Source organism: Coturnix japonica, chromosome Z, assembly GCF_001577835.2.
Source record: "Coturnix japonica isolate 7356 chromosome Z, Coturnix japonica 2.1, whole genome shotgun sequence".
Taxonomy (NCBI): domain Eukaryota; kingdom Metazoa; phylum Chordata; class Aves; order Galliformes; family Phasianidae; genus Coturnix; species Coturnix japonica.
The window spans coordinates 1,145,757-1,162,996 of record NC_029547.1 but is presented as its reverse complement, the minus strand read 5'-3'; the positions used below and the strand labels follow the sequence as shown (position 1 = coordinate 1,162,996).

The 17,240-nt window shown below is 48.5% G+C and overlaps 1 protein-coding gene across 6 annotated transcripts in view; it reads left to right on the top strand.

The window, feature by feature from the left end:
• The window catches only part of CTIF (cap binding complex dependent translation initiation factor), a 75,802-nt gene that overhangs the window by 29,270 nt on the left and 29,292 nt on the right, over nt 1-17,240 (top strand). For all 6 annotated transcript variants that reach the window (XM_015887221.2, XM_015887220.2, XM_015887219.2 and 3 more), the window contains one exon: nt 11,200-11,276. In XM_015887221.2, coding sequence (XP_015742707.1) covers nt 11,200-11,276 — 77 coding nt within the window. The remainder of the gene's footprint in view (nt 1-11,199; nt 11,277-17,240) is intronic.

Below are 17,240 nucleotides of genomic sequence, written 5' to 3'. Positions count from 1 at the left end.
GTTCTGTGGAGACAGAATCAGGCCCAGGTGGTGCCTTTGTGCCTGAGCTTGAGTCAAGATGTTGGCTGTGGTGGTTGTACAACAAACCCATCTGAAAGGTCATGGAGAACCAAAGATGCCTGGCAATCAGAAATCCCAGCATGCATTTAAGCCAGAAAAAGCTTAAGTGTGAGGGGGGATAAATGCATCCACCAGTGTGTGAGCACCCACCTGGCACATTCTGCTTTTTATTTCATATTTCTTTTGTGTGCCTGGCTTAACAATTAGAAGGCTGCTCCGCACTTTGGTTTTTCCAGTCTGCTGCATCGTGTGACCCCCATGACTCCTGACTTAAGCCTCATTATATAATGGAGGGCTGTTTTTTTGGGAAAATAACCTCCATTTAATCCTTTCTGAGCAGAATTTGCTGGTTTTTGTTTTCCTTTTGTATCGTCGCCTCGCTTCCCCGCCGCCTACCCCTTCCCCGGCGCGTGCTCACGTTGGAGGCGTCAGTCTGGGAGCGGGGTCCTTTCTTTCTCTTTTATTTATTTATTTTTTAAATTTTCTTCAAGTCTGTAGAGGGAAAAAAAAGAAGGTTTATTTTCGTTTGCATGAGCTCCAGCGCCTTTCTGCGCCGCCGGGGGGGGGGAAGGACTACGTGATGTGCAGCAGGTATTTTGTGAATGGAGCTCAACCCTGTGACTCCCTGTCGCTTGGCCGAAGGGGGGAGGCAGGGGAAGGAGGGAGACAAGGGAGAAAAAAAAAAGCCCCAGTGACTCCATACGACTTGCTCTGGCTGGAAAACTTTTTCAGCGCCGTGGTTCTTAAGCCAGGAGGAAGCTTTCTTCTGGCCCAAGAACAATAAAGGGGTCAGCAGCCTGATCCTCCCTCCTACACCCTCTTCCTTCCATTGTGAGGGGTATGTGCAAATATCCCGGGCTGCTTCTGCTGGGGCCTTGGGGACTCGAGCTGTGCATGTGACATTAAAGAAAGACTCTGGAGCTGCTCTGCGAGTTTAGCAATACTGCATTGCAAAACAAAAATAAAAATAAAGGGAGGAAAAAGACAAAACAAAAGTGGAGTCTCTGAGGTGCTCTATTTCTGGTGCAGCATTAATGTGCTGGAGAAGGTGTTCGTGGAGAAGGTTCTCAGGAGTATCTCATGGAATCATGAAGGTTGGAAAGGACCTCCAAGATCTCCATCACCAGCGTTCCCCAACCATGCCCAGACCGTGTCCCCATGTGCCACATCTCTATGGTTCTTGAACACCTCCAGGGATGGGGACTCTGCTGTTTCTCTTGGAATTTTGTTTGATAGCAGCCTGTCTCCTTGCCATGACCCCCTTGACATAGGTGTTCTTCCACATACATATTCTGTCTGTATGCCATGACAGCACCTTCCCCTTCCTCACCAGAATGATGGGGTGCTCACCAAGGCCACCTGTATCTCTTTGTGCCCACTCAGGTTACAGGACTGCTGTGCATTTTGTGGTCATGCAGAGCGAAGTGGTTGTGGGCATGGTGGGGATGGGTTTATGATTGGCCTTGGTGGTCATTGACCTTAGTGGTCATTTCCAGCCCTTACGATTCTCTGACTATAATTTTTTCTGAACTCTAAGCAGTCACCCAACAGCCCTGAGTGCCATTTGCAGAGCACCGTATGTCCTGCCACCACAAGCAGCATTACTTATTCCAGATGTCAGCAGGGCAGCCACATGGCATTTGACATCTGCCAGACCATCCCGAAGGAGGCAGTGGGATCTGTGGACCTTTGTGAGCAGGTGAGGTCAGTACAGTGAGCTGTATGATGCGCTAAAGGGAGAATGGACGGTGCTCATCAAATGGTAGGAACCCACCTCTATTTATTTCTACTTTTTTTGCGGTGACTGGTGGACAGCACGTGTGACAGCTCACCAGGCCTTGGCACCGAGCAGTCGCATGAATCACGACGGTGATTTTGCAGCAAGGCAGTTCCTGCCGTTATTATCTCCTCGCTGTGTCGATAACGTGTCGCTGGCGATGCTCAGGATTTCCTCGCGCTCCAGAGCTTTCCTGAAGCACTGGAGGAAGTCGCCGTTCCAAGGTTGCACCTCCGTGCTGAGAACTGGGGGCTGGCCGTGAACGTACGTGCGACCCGACATGATCCGAAAAGCACCGTGACTCCTCTCCCCGTGGTGTCAACGTGTGTCTCCTCCTCCTCTGCAAATGCCAAATCAAGATCCTGGTGATGCAGCTCTTGCGCTGCTTTTCCTCGTCTGGAAGAGGAAATAGTGCATGACCAGCCGTCATCAGCGAGGCCATGGAAGTGTATTGCGAGTGTTGGAAGCATACAAGAGGATTTGTATCTGTTCTGCCCGTCCTCAACTTCTCAGAGCTACTGGAGTGAGCAGCTCTTCCCATTTCATGGTGGTCTTCATCCAGCTCCATGCAAAGCTGGATGAAAAGCTTTTTGGCGATATAGGAGGATATTGAAGATCTGGAGTAACTTGGGACTTGGATGGGGTAACCCAGGCTTCTTTCACAGGTGCTTTCCCAAAGTTCTTTGGTTACTTAGTGCCGTCAGTACGAGTAGCACAAACAGATCGGATGGTCGTGTTGGGAAAGAAACTGGCTGCTCAGGAGCAGATTGGAACAGAGCAGAGCATGGTTGGGGATGGATTGGATGGGGATATGTGTGTGAGGAGATCAAGACTTGCTGATGTTCCATGAGTCTCCTGTCAAGTCTAGACAACTTGCTGCTTCTTGTTGAGATCAGTCCTGTTTCTGGAGAAATCAGCAGCAAACTTTTGTCTCCTGTGTCCAAGTTTCCAGGCTTCTGCTCATCTTTTCTGCCTGTGTCTTTATGTCTTGCCTGTGTAGCCACCAAGGTTCCTGCAAGGGTAGATGGCATTGAAAAAAAGTTCATGTGGAAGGGCATGGAAGACAAGGAATCAAGCAGGAGTCCAGGGAGACCTCTAGCCCATTAGAAGCTCAGTGGCCTCTTGGAAGATTGCTCATTAGGTGCTTCACAGTGTGGTTGGGTTGGAGGGGACCTCGGAGATCACCCAACTCCAACCCATCATCCACCAAGAGGTTTTGTGGAGTGGTGAGGCACAATCTGAATGTATACAGAGAGCCACATCTAGGGCTTATCCTCAAGGATAATCAGGACGGTGACGGGCTGTTTCCTGATCCTTTAGGGACTGTCTCTGGTTGGGAGCCGTGTACAGTAGGAGCAGTCATCAGCCTCATCTTACGTGCTCCTCGTCTCACCAGCTGGGACTGTTTCCCCCATGGAAACCATCAAGAATTTCCGTTATTTCCTTTCCTGAGGCTTTGTTTGGGTGGGGATTTCTGGAAGGTATTTCACAGGCAGGTATAATTAATGAAAGGCATACTTTGCCCATGGACAAGGTTTCTTTAAAAGCCGACCTCTCCCATGGTGGTAAAGCATAAACTGCTTGTTGCCTGGTCCGATAGAGGGGAGGTGAGGACAGGAGGAGCCAATAAGCCTAGAATCATCTGAGTTAGACATGAGACACTGGGGCTAAGGCCCTTAGCCAGCAAATCCTTCAAATATGTGCTTAATTTTAAGTCCCACTGACTTCAATCTGTTTACCCTTGTGCTTAACTTTAAGCATGTACCTAAGTGCTCTGCTGGCTTTTGGCCAAGGCAAATAGTGGACTTAAAGAGCAGATTCAGGCAATGCAAGTGGTGTGCTGATGTCTCGCTGGGGCCGGGTGCTCTGTGATGGAGGGGGATGGCACTGGCACCCGCCAGCATATCCCAGCATTGATGGGTTGTTCTGTGGTGGGTGCTGCAGGAGTGGTGCGCTCTCCTTTTAGGGGGGAATGGTAACGATTTCAATCCCTGAGCAGGTATTTCAATTTCAGTGTCTCCGTGTTTTGCTGCTCTCACAGTGAAATCCTTCCGCATCGTTTCCGAGATTGCATTTTTCCTCTTAAATTACGAGAAAGAAGAGTTGTAGTGCAATGGAAGAGCCTTGTTTTATCACCAGAAGAGAGGAAGCCAGGCAGATAAATGACCTAACTCATAAATCTTTGCAGGCATTTGCATGGCTGCGTTAACACTTACAACCCAAAGGACTCCTGCATTAGTACGAGCATTTATAATGGCTCCATCTTTTCCTTTCCTGCTCATTCCTTGTTCTCATTCTCCTCTTGCTCATCCAGCCTTGACTCCTTTGCATCACAGCGGTTCTCTCATTGCTTTTAATCTACATATCACAACCCCTTTAGCTAACAGCTGCCACCATGATGTGCATGGAAACAGAGTCAGAAAACAAGCAGTGGAGTGTTTTTTGCTTAAAGCACCACTACCAGGGGTTAAGGGAAGTCTGCAGCTGGAACAAATATAGTGCTCGTCTCACTTCCTCAATAACTCTGCTCAGGGAGCGCACAGTTGCCAGACGAAAGAAGCGTGGTCAGCCACCGAGTCTTTGAATGCAGCTCAATTTCCCCCCCTGCTCCAACCCATGGAATTTATATTAACCTCCAGCTTTTCTTAGCTGGTGGGAAATTTTGGGTTTTTTTTTTTTTCTTTTTTCTTTTTTTTCTTTTTTTCTTTTTTTTTTTCTCACTTTTGTTGCTCGGATTTGCTGGAGGCGGCGGTGCTCCTCACTTGATGCTCTTCCTGGACAGGAGCCATGGATCTTACATCTATCTTTTTGGCCTTGATAAGAAGAGAAGGGCTGAGGCTGCCGAGCACCTGATGAATTGATCTTGGAAGGGCTTGTGGCGTTGTCTGCCCTCCCTGCACTCTTGGAAGCAGGTGGGCAAGGAGTTGGATAGAAGCAAGGTGCCCAAAACCACTTCGGGTGCAGCACTCAGCAGCCTCATTTAAGTTCTTTATAGCTCTTCATGACCAACCTTTAGAGCTGAGCTCCTGTATTAACCACCACACATCCATTCATGCTATCAAGGGCTCCTACCCCCATCAGAACTGAAACAAGGCCTACAAGACGGGCTTCTACCCCCATCAGAGCTAAAAGAAACCCTACAAGAAGGGTTCCTACCCCCATCAGAGCTAAAAGAAGCCCTACAAGAAGGGCTCCTACCCCCATCAGAGCTAAAAGAAGCCCTACAAGAAGGGCTCCTACTCAGGGCTAGAAAAGACCTACAGAAAGGGCTTCTACACCCAACAGAGCTAAAAAAGCCCTAGCTAGGAGGTGTGGCATGCTTCATTTGTCATATTTTATTACTGGTTCTTCTTTGTCCCTATTGGGTTCTAACAAAACACAGCCTGGAGGCACTTCACTGAATGCAAAATGAATTGTTCAGGCACTGGCCATCTCTTGACAGCCATCACAGCAGTGGTCATAGCCCATGTTTTCATTGGCAGAAAGGCTGTTGTGTGACTAGTGCCTGGAGAGTAGGAATTGTTGTTGTGTTTTTGCCTGAAGTTCACCCTTTACAAGATGTGGGGAAGCAGATTCTGCTGCCTTGCTACTTGTCCTATAGAGTAGGTTTTGGATAAAAAGACTTTTCCAAGTGTAGCCCCAGGCTTTCCAACCTCCAGCAGCTTTGTGTCCATCACCCAGTGTGATGTGGTCAGCAATGGAGTTGGTGGCAACAGGGGGTTGGGGAGAGTCCCATGGCTGAACCTCAAATTTGAAGGGAGCAAGAGCAGGGGACCACACTGAGTTAAATCCATCTGCTCTGAGACCATCACTGAGTGCTGAAGGTGATGCTGCAGCATGTAAGAGTGCAAGCAGCGCTGTGGTTGTATCTGTATTTACTGGATAAGTGTATTTATTTCTGGATGGGACTTACTGCCGACAGTAAGGCTTGTTTTCGAGCATGACCAGGCTAGAGGAAATGCATACAGATAAACAATAAACCTAAACAACACTAAAATAACATCAGTGAAAACAATCAGAGTTGCTTCCAGTCACAAAGTATTGTTCCCATTTTGCTTGAACATGGGAAAAAAGCTCTGTTTCCTAAGTCAGATTGTAAGCGATGGTGGGTTTGCGGATTCTGGTAACAAAGGGGATTTTTTTTTGTCTGTTATTTATATTCTTCCTATGGCACCGCATGTCTGAATCGGTGCATCTGGAGGGCCTGGCTCCAAGGCTTCCAGTGTGCGCCGTGCTCTGTTGGCTCTGTGCACGTCTGCAGCTTCACCTGGGTTTTCAAGTTTTATCATCTCTGAACTATGTTTGACTCAGGAGCCGTGGGGCTGAGCATTAAGAACAGACCCCAGAAAACTCACTGTCAGTCATTGGCAGAAGGCATTGGGGAAGGTTCAAAGTGCATTTAACTTGGAGCATCATAGAATCACAGAGTCACCAAGGTGGGTGAAGACCTCCAAGGTCATCCAGTCAAGCATCCATATACCACCAATACGTCCCCACTAAACCGTGTCATTTAGTACAAAATCTAAATGTTTCTTAACGCCTCCGTAGATGGTGGTTCAACCTCCTCCTTGAGCAGCTCATTAGTATTAATTATTCTAATGAATTATTCTAATGCTTTAATTGCATTTGCAGCCTTCGTCCCACGTGGGCAGCTTCACCCTGGGCTGTTCTGCTATTCTCTCTGGCTTTTGTTTTTATAGAATCAGAGAATCATTAAGGATGGAAAAGCTCTCAGAGATCCCCAACCCACCCCACCATGCCCACTGACCACATCCCCAAGTGCCACATCTCCATCACTGAACACCTCCAGGGATGGGGATTCCGCCACCTCCCTGGGCAGCCTGTGCCACTGCATCACTGCTCTTAGGAGAGGAAACTGTTCCTTATATCCACCCTTTTATCTCAGGGCTGCATGCAGTGAGATGAAGCTGGCACCATGTATTTAGTTTTCTGCCTAGTTGGGTGTCCACATTGCTGGTAGCATGCTAGAGAAAAGAGGTGGGAAGAGCTGAAACCCAGGGACTGCATGTGTGTAATTAGCAACTCATTAAAATGCCCCAGGATTTGGGAGAGGTCATATAAACTGTCAGTAGCTTTCATCAAATGGGACCACAGGAGTTTGCATCCCTGGGGCAATATGGGAGGGCAGCCCCGTAGGAAATGGGCCAGAATTTTAGTGGAAACTAAGGAAGGGATGATATTTAGCTGTGACCATCCTGATCCCCATCGTCTGTATGTGAAAAATCCCCTCTCGGAGCACACTCAGTGCACCTCTGCACTCAGCCTTTGCTGGCAGCCTGCACTTATGGCACACTCCCCAAAGATGCAGTTAATCAGGAAATCCTCCAAACCGGGACATCCCCCAAGAAACAACTTCCTATGCCTGCCATACGATGGGCGTGCTGCTCAGTGCCATGATTCATTGGGCAGGCACGTCCTACCCCACGCTCTGCAGAGCATCCCTCCTCCAGGATCTTTGCCCTCATCCCCCTTGGAAGCACCATCCCCATGGACAGCCCAGTAACTGAATCTAGCTCTGTCTCTGATGGCTGAGCACAGCATGAAAGTGTTGCATTTTCTCTTCATTTGGCACTGGGTCCTGAATTAAATGATCATTAAGATCCTTTCCAACCCAACCCGAGCCATTCTAGTCCTGTGCAGAAAAGAGCAGCAAAGGATTCCTTATTCAGAAGCATCTACTCCAATAGCACCTTCCAGGAAAAACAAATAGCTTGCAGTTTGAAGGAACAGATTTATCACTTCAATTTTAATGCAGAGGAAATCATTTACAGGGCCCTTCCTGCCATTGTTAGGTATTTTCCATGGCTTCCAAATCAGGTCAAGGCTTTGGTTGGTGCCACGGCCCTTTTCTTTCAAGAGGCAGAAAATTCCCCTCGTGTCGGAGGGGAGAGAGGATGGCAGGCTGGTTTGGTGGGAATTCCTGGAAGGGGAAGGGATCCTGGCAAGCAATCTGCCAGGAGGTGGCTTTGCTCAGGGTGCTGACAGTGGTGGCAAATGCTGGCCTTGGTGATGGAGCTGATCCCCACACCACTCATCCCATGGGACACCTCTTGGTCCCACCATGCTGGCCTGACACTGAAAGCATTTTTATTCTCAATTGAATGTGCTCAGTGGTGGCACACGCAGCCCCTTGAGGCACCAGAGAATGGAATTGTCACAGCAAAGCTGAAATGAATACGTTTGCATCTCTTTTCTGTCCCAGACTTCCCATATCTTCAGCAAACGATCACGTCAGTGGATGAAAGCCTGATTGTGACATCATTACAAGGGTTTCTGTGGAAGAACCATTACATGGCTTCTGTGGGTTGTTTCTGGAAGTACAATATTTGTTTATTTTTTTGCCCTCCCTCTGGCCACAGTATTTCTGCTGTTGTCATGCAGGCAGATTGCTGCATCTTCCATAAACCCAACCCCACCCGTCACTTCCCACTGCCTCAGAAAACAAATCCCACCCTGAGCTGAGGGTGCAATAAAACAGAGCAAAGCTGCCGGCATGCACTGCCAGCCTAACGACCTGTTTGCTCAGCCCAGGCCTTCTGCCACCGTTTGCTTAAGATAAGGAGGGGTGGAGATGTTTCTTGAGGGCACAAAGGCTCTTGAGATAAATCTCATGTGGTCTGATACAATCAGATCATTTCTTTTCCTTCTCCCGTTGCCCCAGCTTTGTTTTTTCTCTCCCCATCTGTCCTTCTGCTTTTCTCAGCCTTTTGTTTGCAGTCTTTTATGACTGGGTCATCTTTTAATGCTTGGCTGTCTCAGAGCTGTGAGCATCTTCTGCAGAAGGGTCTGAGCAGGCTTATGGGGTGAAGAAGGTCACTTCATGGGGTGAGGTCTTGTGATCTGAGAGTCAGGCTGCATTAGGCAGATGCGGACACCACAGAGATGAAACAACGAATCATAGAATGGTTGTGTTGGAAGGGACTTTGAAGATCATAGAACCATGAAATGTCTGAGTTGGAAGAGATCTGGAAGATCCTAGAACCATAGAATCACAGAATGGTTGGGTTGGAAGGGTCCTCGAAGCTCATAGAACCACAGAATCACAGAATGGTTGGGTTGAAAGGGTCCTTGAAGGTCATAGAACCACAGAATCACAGAATGGTTGGGTTGGAAGGGTCCTTAAAGGTCATAGAACACAGAATCACAGCATGGTTGGGTTGGAAGGGTCCTTAAAGGTCATAGAACCATGGAATCACAGAATGGTTGGGTTGGAAGGGTCCTTGAAGGTCATAGAACCATCTCTGGGTTGGGCAGGAGTAAAGAATTTCTCTCTTGTGTAGGTCTTCTTGTGGACCCATGGCAGGGCATGGGGTGGTGGTTTGCTTTGCTAAACTTGTTTCTTTGCTTCTGCTCTTAGTTTTCACCTTTATAAAGCATCTGTCTACCACAAACTTGGAAGTGGTGATCTTTATGGATCCCTTCCAGCTGGGGGTGTTTTATGGAACTGTAAGAGATGTTGCAGACCCTCATTGTCCACAGTGATCGAGCTCCAGCTCCCAGCACTGCGCCGCACAACCTGCGGTGGGGAGCAGCCTGCAGACAAAGTGAGGAACACAGAGATGTCATAAAAGTGTGTGCCGTGCCCTTGGGACTCTGGCCTGCACCCACCCCATGCCCTCGCCTCCTCTAAGCACTCCGCCCTCCTTGGAAGTCGCCGATATTTCCTTTTACATCAGCTCCCCACTCAAAAAGAAAAAAAAAAAAAAAAAAAGTCGACTTTTCTCCCTTCCAAATTTAGCTCTGCTTAAGCACTGAAATAGATGAGAGTAGGGAACCGGTGACGTTTTTTTTTCCAAAACATTGTCTCATGCCTGGGACTAAGGAAGGGAACCGCTCGGCTTTGGGAGCACGACGCCTGCTTCTCCTCACGGGCACACTACGTTCTGTTCAGGCTCCTTGGGCTGGGGGATGTGTTCCCATGGGATTAACCCACCCCTTCTTGGGTTGGGGGATGCATTCCCATGGAATTAACCAACATGTTTCTTCTTGGGGTGGGGGGCGTCTTCCCATTCAATTCACTCATCCTTCCTTGGGCTGCGTGACATGTTCACTTGAAATTAATACATCCCTCCTTGGGTTGGGGACATCTTCCCTTGGAATTAACTCACCCTTCCTTGGGTTGGGCTATGTATTCCCATGGAATTAATCCATTCCTCCTTGGGCTGGGAAATGTATTCCCATGGAATTAACCCATCCCTCACACCCTCTGGATGCTCAAGGGCTGAGGAGGAGCAGCATGGCACCACTTTACCTGTGGTTTCTGCTTGGAACGAGCAAGAATGCAGCTCCCGAGATGTTCTGACGACTCATAGGAAGTTGGCTCATGCTTTGCAGAGATGGTTTCAGTTTTCAGGGTAATTGTATTTGCACATGTTTCTGACATGCAGCTTAAATTCTTAAAAATACCCCAAGCTTAGCTGTCTTAATGTGACTTTTGGAAGCAGTCTCACTGAGTGTTGTGCTCATTTCTTTGCCTCGTTTCCTAAACAAGTAGAGCTGATGTGGCTGGGCAGTGGGTCTGCTCTCCCTCCTTTCCTTTTCCCATTCACTTTGGTACTCATCAGCCAAATGGAAGCACGTTGGATATGGTGCTCAGGGACGTGGTTTAGTGGTTGATAGTTGGGGTAGTATGGCTAGGTTGAGGTTGGAGTTGATGATCTTGAAAGTCTTTTCCAACCTGAGCAGTTCTGTGACTCAGAGGAGCGGAGGTCTCCGAGGCTTAAACTCCTCCAATGCATTTGGTATAAAGAAAGAAAAGTGACCAGATGGGTGAGAAGGACTCAGAAGTGCAGAGTGCAGTAATGGAAAATCCTCAGCATAATTTCAAGCAGCTTGACATCAAAGATTTCCAGGCTCTTTTCAGTGACGTCCAGGCTGATTCACCGGCTTGAAGGATAAGACAGATCGCTATGGAAGTAGAAGGAGCGAGTTTTACGAGGCTTTTATTGCCAGCCTGGGAAATACAATGCTACATAAATAAAAATCATTGCGGTTATGACAGCTCTGTAGTCCCTGGAAAATAAATAATGCTTTGCACTCACACGGTGCCTTTCCTCCAGGAACCTCAGAGCTCTTTGTTCACGTTAATGAAGCCCCATGATGCCCATAGTAGAGCAGTAATATAGAGTTCCCTTGACCAGACCAGCACGCCAGATGAGCATGGGGTGACCTGGGGGGAGAGGACAAGGCAGGGAAACTGCACCTCTGCCTTCAGCTTGCTTTGTTATGGCATTTACTGTCCTGGTCGGCCCAGTCGGTGGGTGGCACTCATCCCTTCCCCAGGGGCTCAGTCAGTTCCTGTTGTATCCTGGAGCTGAACATTGCTTTTCCCTGTTTTCCAGGGTTACCACCCGCTGCCTCACGAAGCTGAAATTGCACACACCAAAAAGCTGTTCAGAAGGAGGAGAAACGACAGGAGGTAAGTAGAACCTCCCTTTAAAATTCTTTTTAGCCTTTTTGTCCCTGTTGTACATCTTGCCCCACTGTCTCATGGAATGTCTTTGGGCATGTCCATCCCTGGAGGGGCCCTGTGCCATGAATGGGGCAGCCAGCACATGGCAGACATGGGATCTGGGGGGCTTTAAGGTCCCTCCAATCCAACCATTCTGTGGTTCTGTGATCCTCAAGGTCCCCTTCACCACAACCATTGTATGGCTCTATGATTTTCAAGTCCCTTCCAGCCCAACCATTATACAGTTCTGTGGTTCTGTGCTTGTGTGTATCTAGCTGTTTAGCAGCTGTCACCACTGAGCTAACACAAAAACCATTACTGGAGCACGGACAAACACAAAGTGAAGTGTATATTTGTCCCCATGGTTTGCCTTTGAAATCTGGCCTGTTACATCTCTTGCTCCGGGAGCACAGGATGTGATGTGCCCATCTCACCCATTCATATATTCCAGCATAGGCAGATCCCCACACTTCCTTCATAGAGGCAGCTGCAAGGTGTTATCTGTAAAGGCATTAAGTCCTTGTCATGTGCTTCCTCTCTTTCCATTGAAAAGCTTAATTTACTGAATTTCAGAAGTGGCTGAGCGGGGTTTGCAGCAAGATGTCTGCATGAAGGAGGGGATGTGCTAACAAGGCAGGCAACAGAGTTCCCCTGGCAATGGTGTTTTCAACCTACTGAGTTCATTTAATGGTGTATTTAATTGTGTAAATTGCATATTTAGTTACATGGGGGTATCACTTCACTCAGAAGGAGCAGCCAGTGGTTTCTCTGCATTGAGGTATGATGCCTTGCTGGACTGAAAAGAGCTGCCTTGGGATGCTGCTGGGAGATGAGGGGCAAGGGACCACCCCAGAGCAAATATGTGTGCAGGGTGATGTCCCAGGGCAGAGCTGGATTAGGGCAACCCGAGGCTTTACATTACTTGAGTAATATTTTTAGTTTTGCCATGGGGTGCGTGCTTCATTTCTTACATAGAAGAGTCACAAAGATGAGGTTAAAGGTACTGAACCAGGCTGCAGCTCTCCCAGTTGAGGAGCACTGTGGTCTGCTTGGCACATTTTTGGTGACAGATTGCCATTTGCTCCTGCATTTGCCATTGCTCCTACAAGACCCGCCCTTCCCAGCCAACAGCAGAGTCCCAATTTGCTTCCTACATTTAACATGGCTTTACACTTTAAAGATCAGGATTAAAAAAAAAATACAGTCTGGTTTCATTTTTTCTTTTTTTTTCCCCCTTTTTTTTGGGTGTTGTTTCTAATGAGATGGAGAGCTGGGGGGAGGCAGAAATATCCTCCCTCCCCGGAGAGCCACGGGTGGCTGTCAGGGACAGTTTCCTCTTCCTGAGGGTTGTGTAAGCACTGCTGACCCCTCCTGCTGACGCCAGAAGCCATTTAGGGTCAGCTGGGGTGACAAGCAGGAGGGTGGGCACCCTGCCCTGCTCACTGTCCCCAGCCCCACCATCCCACCCCAATGCCACCACTCAGCTAGAGGACATCTCGAGCTCTCATCCACATGCCCCCACCATTGAGACGAGCGCGGTGCTACGTGGGGACAGCCCAGAGGACGGTGACCGCAGGCTCAGGGCCAGGCAGGGAACATCCCAGATCCGCTGGTGGCTCCAGGAGAAGCGTAGGCAAGCTGTGATATATTTCTTTTCCCATTCTATTTGATTTTACGGACCCTCGGGGACTCTCAACCACCTACGGTGATTAGTTGGACTGATTAAGCAGCTTTTCCTCTTGTGGCAAACTCCCTTTGTGAAGGGTTTTCAATAGCCACACTGCCCGGGACATTGTTCCTGTACAATTTCCTTTCAAAACACCATAAAGGGCACTCCACCACTTTACCCTGCAATAAAACATGACAGGAATCAGCACTGCCCAACCCAGTCCTGTAAGGGCGAAATCTCCCTGCTGGAGAGGAGGTATTGGTGGGATGAGTGTGGAGGGGCTGCACAGGGCCACGGCATACTTTGGGATAAGGAGAGGGAAAACAAAAGTTTCCACTTGTTTTTTTGGTTGTTTTGTTGGTTTTTCTGTGTTGTTGTTTTTTTGATTTTTTTTTGTTGATGATACAAGGATGTAGGGAAGTTACAACAAACTTTAAGCCCAAAGGAAAAGCTTCTTTGCACATCACTGCTTGTGCAGCCTTGTCTGCAGGCAGGGAGCAGTGAGGATGCTCTCAGGTACACAGGGTACACGGTGTGGGGCCACAAGGGGTATTTCTGCTGAGGAACCACATTGCCACAATGAAAAGTAGATGATATCTGGGCCACCTGATGCAGACTGGGAAGATCTGCCATGATTGCCACCAAGGGAAGGAGAGCAGTAAGGAACTGGGCTGTGGTGGTCCAGCAGCTCCACAGAAGCCATCTGAAGATCAGTCAGGCTTGTCTCTAACATCAGCCCTGGACACGACCACCTAAGAGCCACTTTCCTGCCCCAAAAATAGTACAAAAAGTCAAAAAATGCACGTGTGAGTCCACACGAGCAGAACTGGGAGACGTGTATTTCCTCGACCAGCCTGGTCTGCCCAGACAGGTATGGTACGGAGGGGTTAAGAGATACCCATCTGAGCAGACTTAATCCTTTCCTTTCATTGTTCCTTTTTTTTAATGCCAGGAGGCAGCGGCAGGAGCAAGCTGGGTGCATTTCCCAGCTGCAAGGTTCACCTCTCTATTGAGAGCAGCGTTGGCATTACATAAAGCCCGTACAACACAGGACTTTTTATTCTCTTTTTTTTTTTTATGATCTTGGCGACTGACGTGACCTCTGTACTGCAGACTAAATTTAACCTGAATTGCCCAGCTGCCAGTAGACTTTATGGCATCAGGAGGCTTTGCAGGTTGTTTTTCTGGGTCCCTGCTGCTGATTGAAAGACCTGCATGCCATCAGCAGGGCACTTCACTGCTACTAAACCTCAACAGAAATTGAGGTCTGTTGGATAAGCTTGGGGTTTTATAACGTTCCTAATGCCATGTGGAGCACATGGGGGACCTCACCGCAGTTCTCACCTTCAGCAGAGTCTGCTGGGATTCACCTCCAGGATTGCAGCTGCTAATTTGGATGCCAGAGTTTATTGTGAGACCTGCACCGGGATGGGCTGGGAGCCAAAGTGCTGTAGGGCATTCCCAGTGATGCTGACATCTGGATCCTACTGTACTGTCCATAACTACGTTTCCCATGTTGTTCTGGGAGGTCTACATGATCTAAATGATCTCCAGTGTCCTTTCCAATCCAAGCCATCCTATGATTCCGTGCTCACTGGGGGTGCAGTCATTGGCATTTGGAGGATGGTTCTTCTCAGCCAGATGTCTGTGTCCAGTACCAGGCTCCCCAGGTCAAAAAGGACAGAGGTCTCCTCGAAGGAGGTACCGGTTTGGCAGCTGTTTGCATCAAGCTGGCATCCTTGTATTCTTTCGATGTTCACTCTGCTTTTAGAGCTGTTTCCAGAGCCTCTCCCATGCTGTTCTATTCATGGCCGGTGCTCGGGCATGTTTCACAAAGTTAAATAGTTGCAGGAATACCACTCGCCATGGATTTCAGATTCAGCTTTTCAGTACCTAAAGGGAGGCCTATAAACAGGAGGGGAGACAACTCTTTGAAAGGGTAGATAACAGCAGGACAAGGGGAAATGGTTTTAAGTTGAGGGAGGGAAGATTTAGGTTGGATGTCAGGGGGATGTTCTTCACAGTGAGAGTGGTGAGGTGCCCAGAGAGGCTGTGGATGCCCCGTCCATCCCTGGAGGTGTTCAAGGCCAGGTTGGATGGGGCCCTGGGCAACCTGTGCTGGTATTAAATGTGGAGGTTGGTGGCCCTGCATGCAGTGGGGGGGTTGGAGCTTTGTGATCGTTGATGTTCCTTCCAACTCAAGTCCATGATTTTAAGATAGCACGTTATTTTGGGTGAACGTGAAGGTGAGCTTGTTTCATGTTTGATATTAACGTGTCGTTTTTAGTGCTGGGAGATTTTGGAAAAGCCTCAGAAGAGCTGTTCCCAGAGGTCAGCAGGACAAAGCGCTCCTGCTGGGAGAGTGAATGGAAATGAGTTCATAATTATGGAGTGTAGAAGTGACGTGTTGGCTTTTTCACTGTTTTAATTGAGGTTTTCAGAAAGGAAGAGAACTTGAAACAATACAGAAATGTCTTTTGTTCTTACAGAGCCATTTATTGAGGGGTTCGCAGTAGTGGAAAGTAACAATATTGAGGCGTTATTTTGGTGCAGAATTGCTGTTCCTCAGTGGAACAAAGCAAAATGTTTCAGACAGGCCGTGTGCTAGCAGCGAGACGGTTTGCAGTTCTATATTGAGTTCAACAAATGGTTTTGGAACAGGAGAAAAAGAGAGAAAGGGAAGGAGATGAAAGAGTTGAAACAGCCTTCCTAGTGGCCTAAAGACCCCTCATGGCCCTACAGCTCCTCATGGCTCTACAGCTCCTTATGGCCCTACAGCTCCTCATGGCCCTACAGCTCCTCATGGCCCTACAGCCCCTCATGGCCCTACAGCTCCTCATGGTCCTACACCCCCCATAGCCCTGCTGCTCTTCACTGCCCTAGAGCTCCTCATGGCCCTACAGCTCCTCATGGCCCTACAGCTCCTCATGGCCTATAGCTCCTCATGCCTTGCAGCTCGCTCATGGTGACCTACAGCTGCGTGCGCCATACGTCAGCGAGGTGTTTCTTACAGGACAGATCATTGTTTCACTCGTTTTGATTGTCTGCAGCATGGCTGTGAGTTATTACACTAAATTAATTGTCTGAACTGCGGGTCCCCAGAGGCCAATATTGTCTTGGTGGTTTGTTCCTAAAAGGGCTCAGCTGGGTGATTGCGTTACTGCGGCTTAATGAACGGCCGCACGTGCGCCGGCGCTGCTAATTGCCCGTGCTGCTGGCAAAGCATTACACTGCAAATCCTACACCCAGCCCCAAGATGGCCCACCTTTTATTGCATGGTACCACAGGCCAAGCACATGCACACTGCGCTGCAGCATTGCTTTCTATTTGCAATCTGCTGTGATCATACATTGGTGGGCTGCAAGTCGAGGAGCTGCCTTTGGGCATGCCAAATCTGCTGGCTCCATGCTCATAGTCTGACATGGTCAGTGGGCATGGTGGGGATGGGTTGGGGTTGGACTTGGTGATCTTGAAGGTCTTTTTGAGCCTTAGTGATTGTATGATCCTATGAGTGGACATGGTGGGGGGTTGGACTTGATAATCTTAGGGATCTTTTCCAACCTTTGCGATGCTATGATTCCATGATTCTACAGCTCTTTGAGGGCAGATACCACGAGGAGCATGAGGAGAGATATAGCTTACATAATACCATATACTATATCAATTTAACTGTGTATTATGTGAAGAAATAATCTCTTGTTTATTCTGAACCATCCTTTTGGTATCACAAGAATTAGCCTCCAAGTGCTGTGTGCTGTGCTTGCCTTCACTCTCCAGCTGTATCCACAAAGCAAGACTCAGCACTCAAGACAGGTTTTGCTGTTTTGCAAGTGAGACCAATGCACTACCTGCTCCAGAATCACCCACCACCCAAGGCATTGGGGTTTGCTTTGGTAGATGGCAGTGTGACCTGTTGATTTTCAAGCAACCTGCCAGGAAAGTCCTTGAGAAGAGTCACAGTGGAGTCATCATCTTGGGTGCTGTTCCCAAGAAAAATAGTCAGAAATGGAACCACCTCATCGTGCTTTCAGCAGAACATCCCCATTTCCGCAGACACAGCAGGGACAAGGCACTGAAGGGGCTGTGGCTGCACCTTCCTCTGCTGCTCTTTGATGGAGCGTTTCCAGCTCCTCAGTGCCAAAAAAAGCTCTCATTTTACATATAAATCTACCCCAAATGTACAGCAGCAGAGCATCTACCACCTTTCCTCCTCCCTGCAAGCCCTGTGGGAATGCTGGCCCCGCAGACCCAGGGCCTTCTGG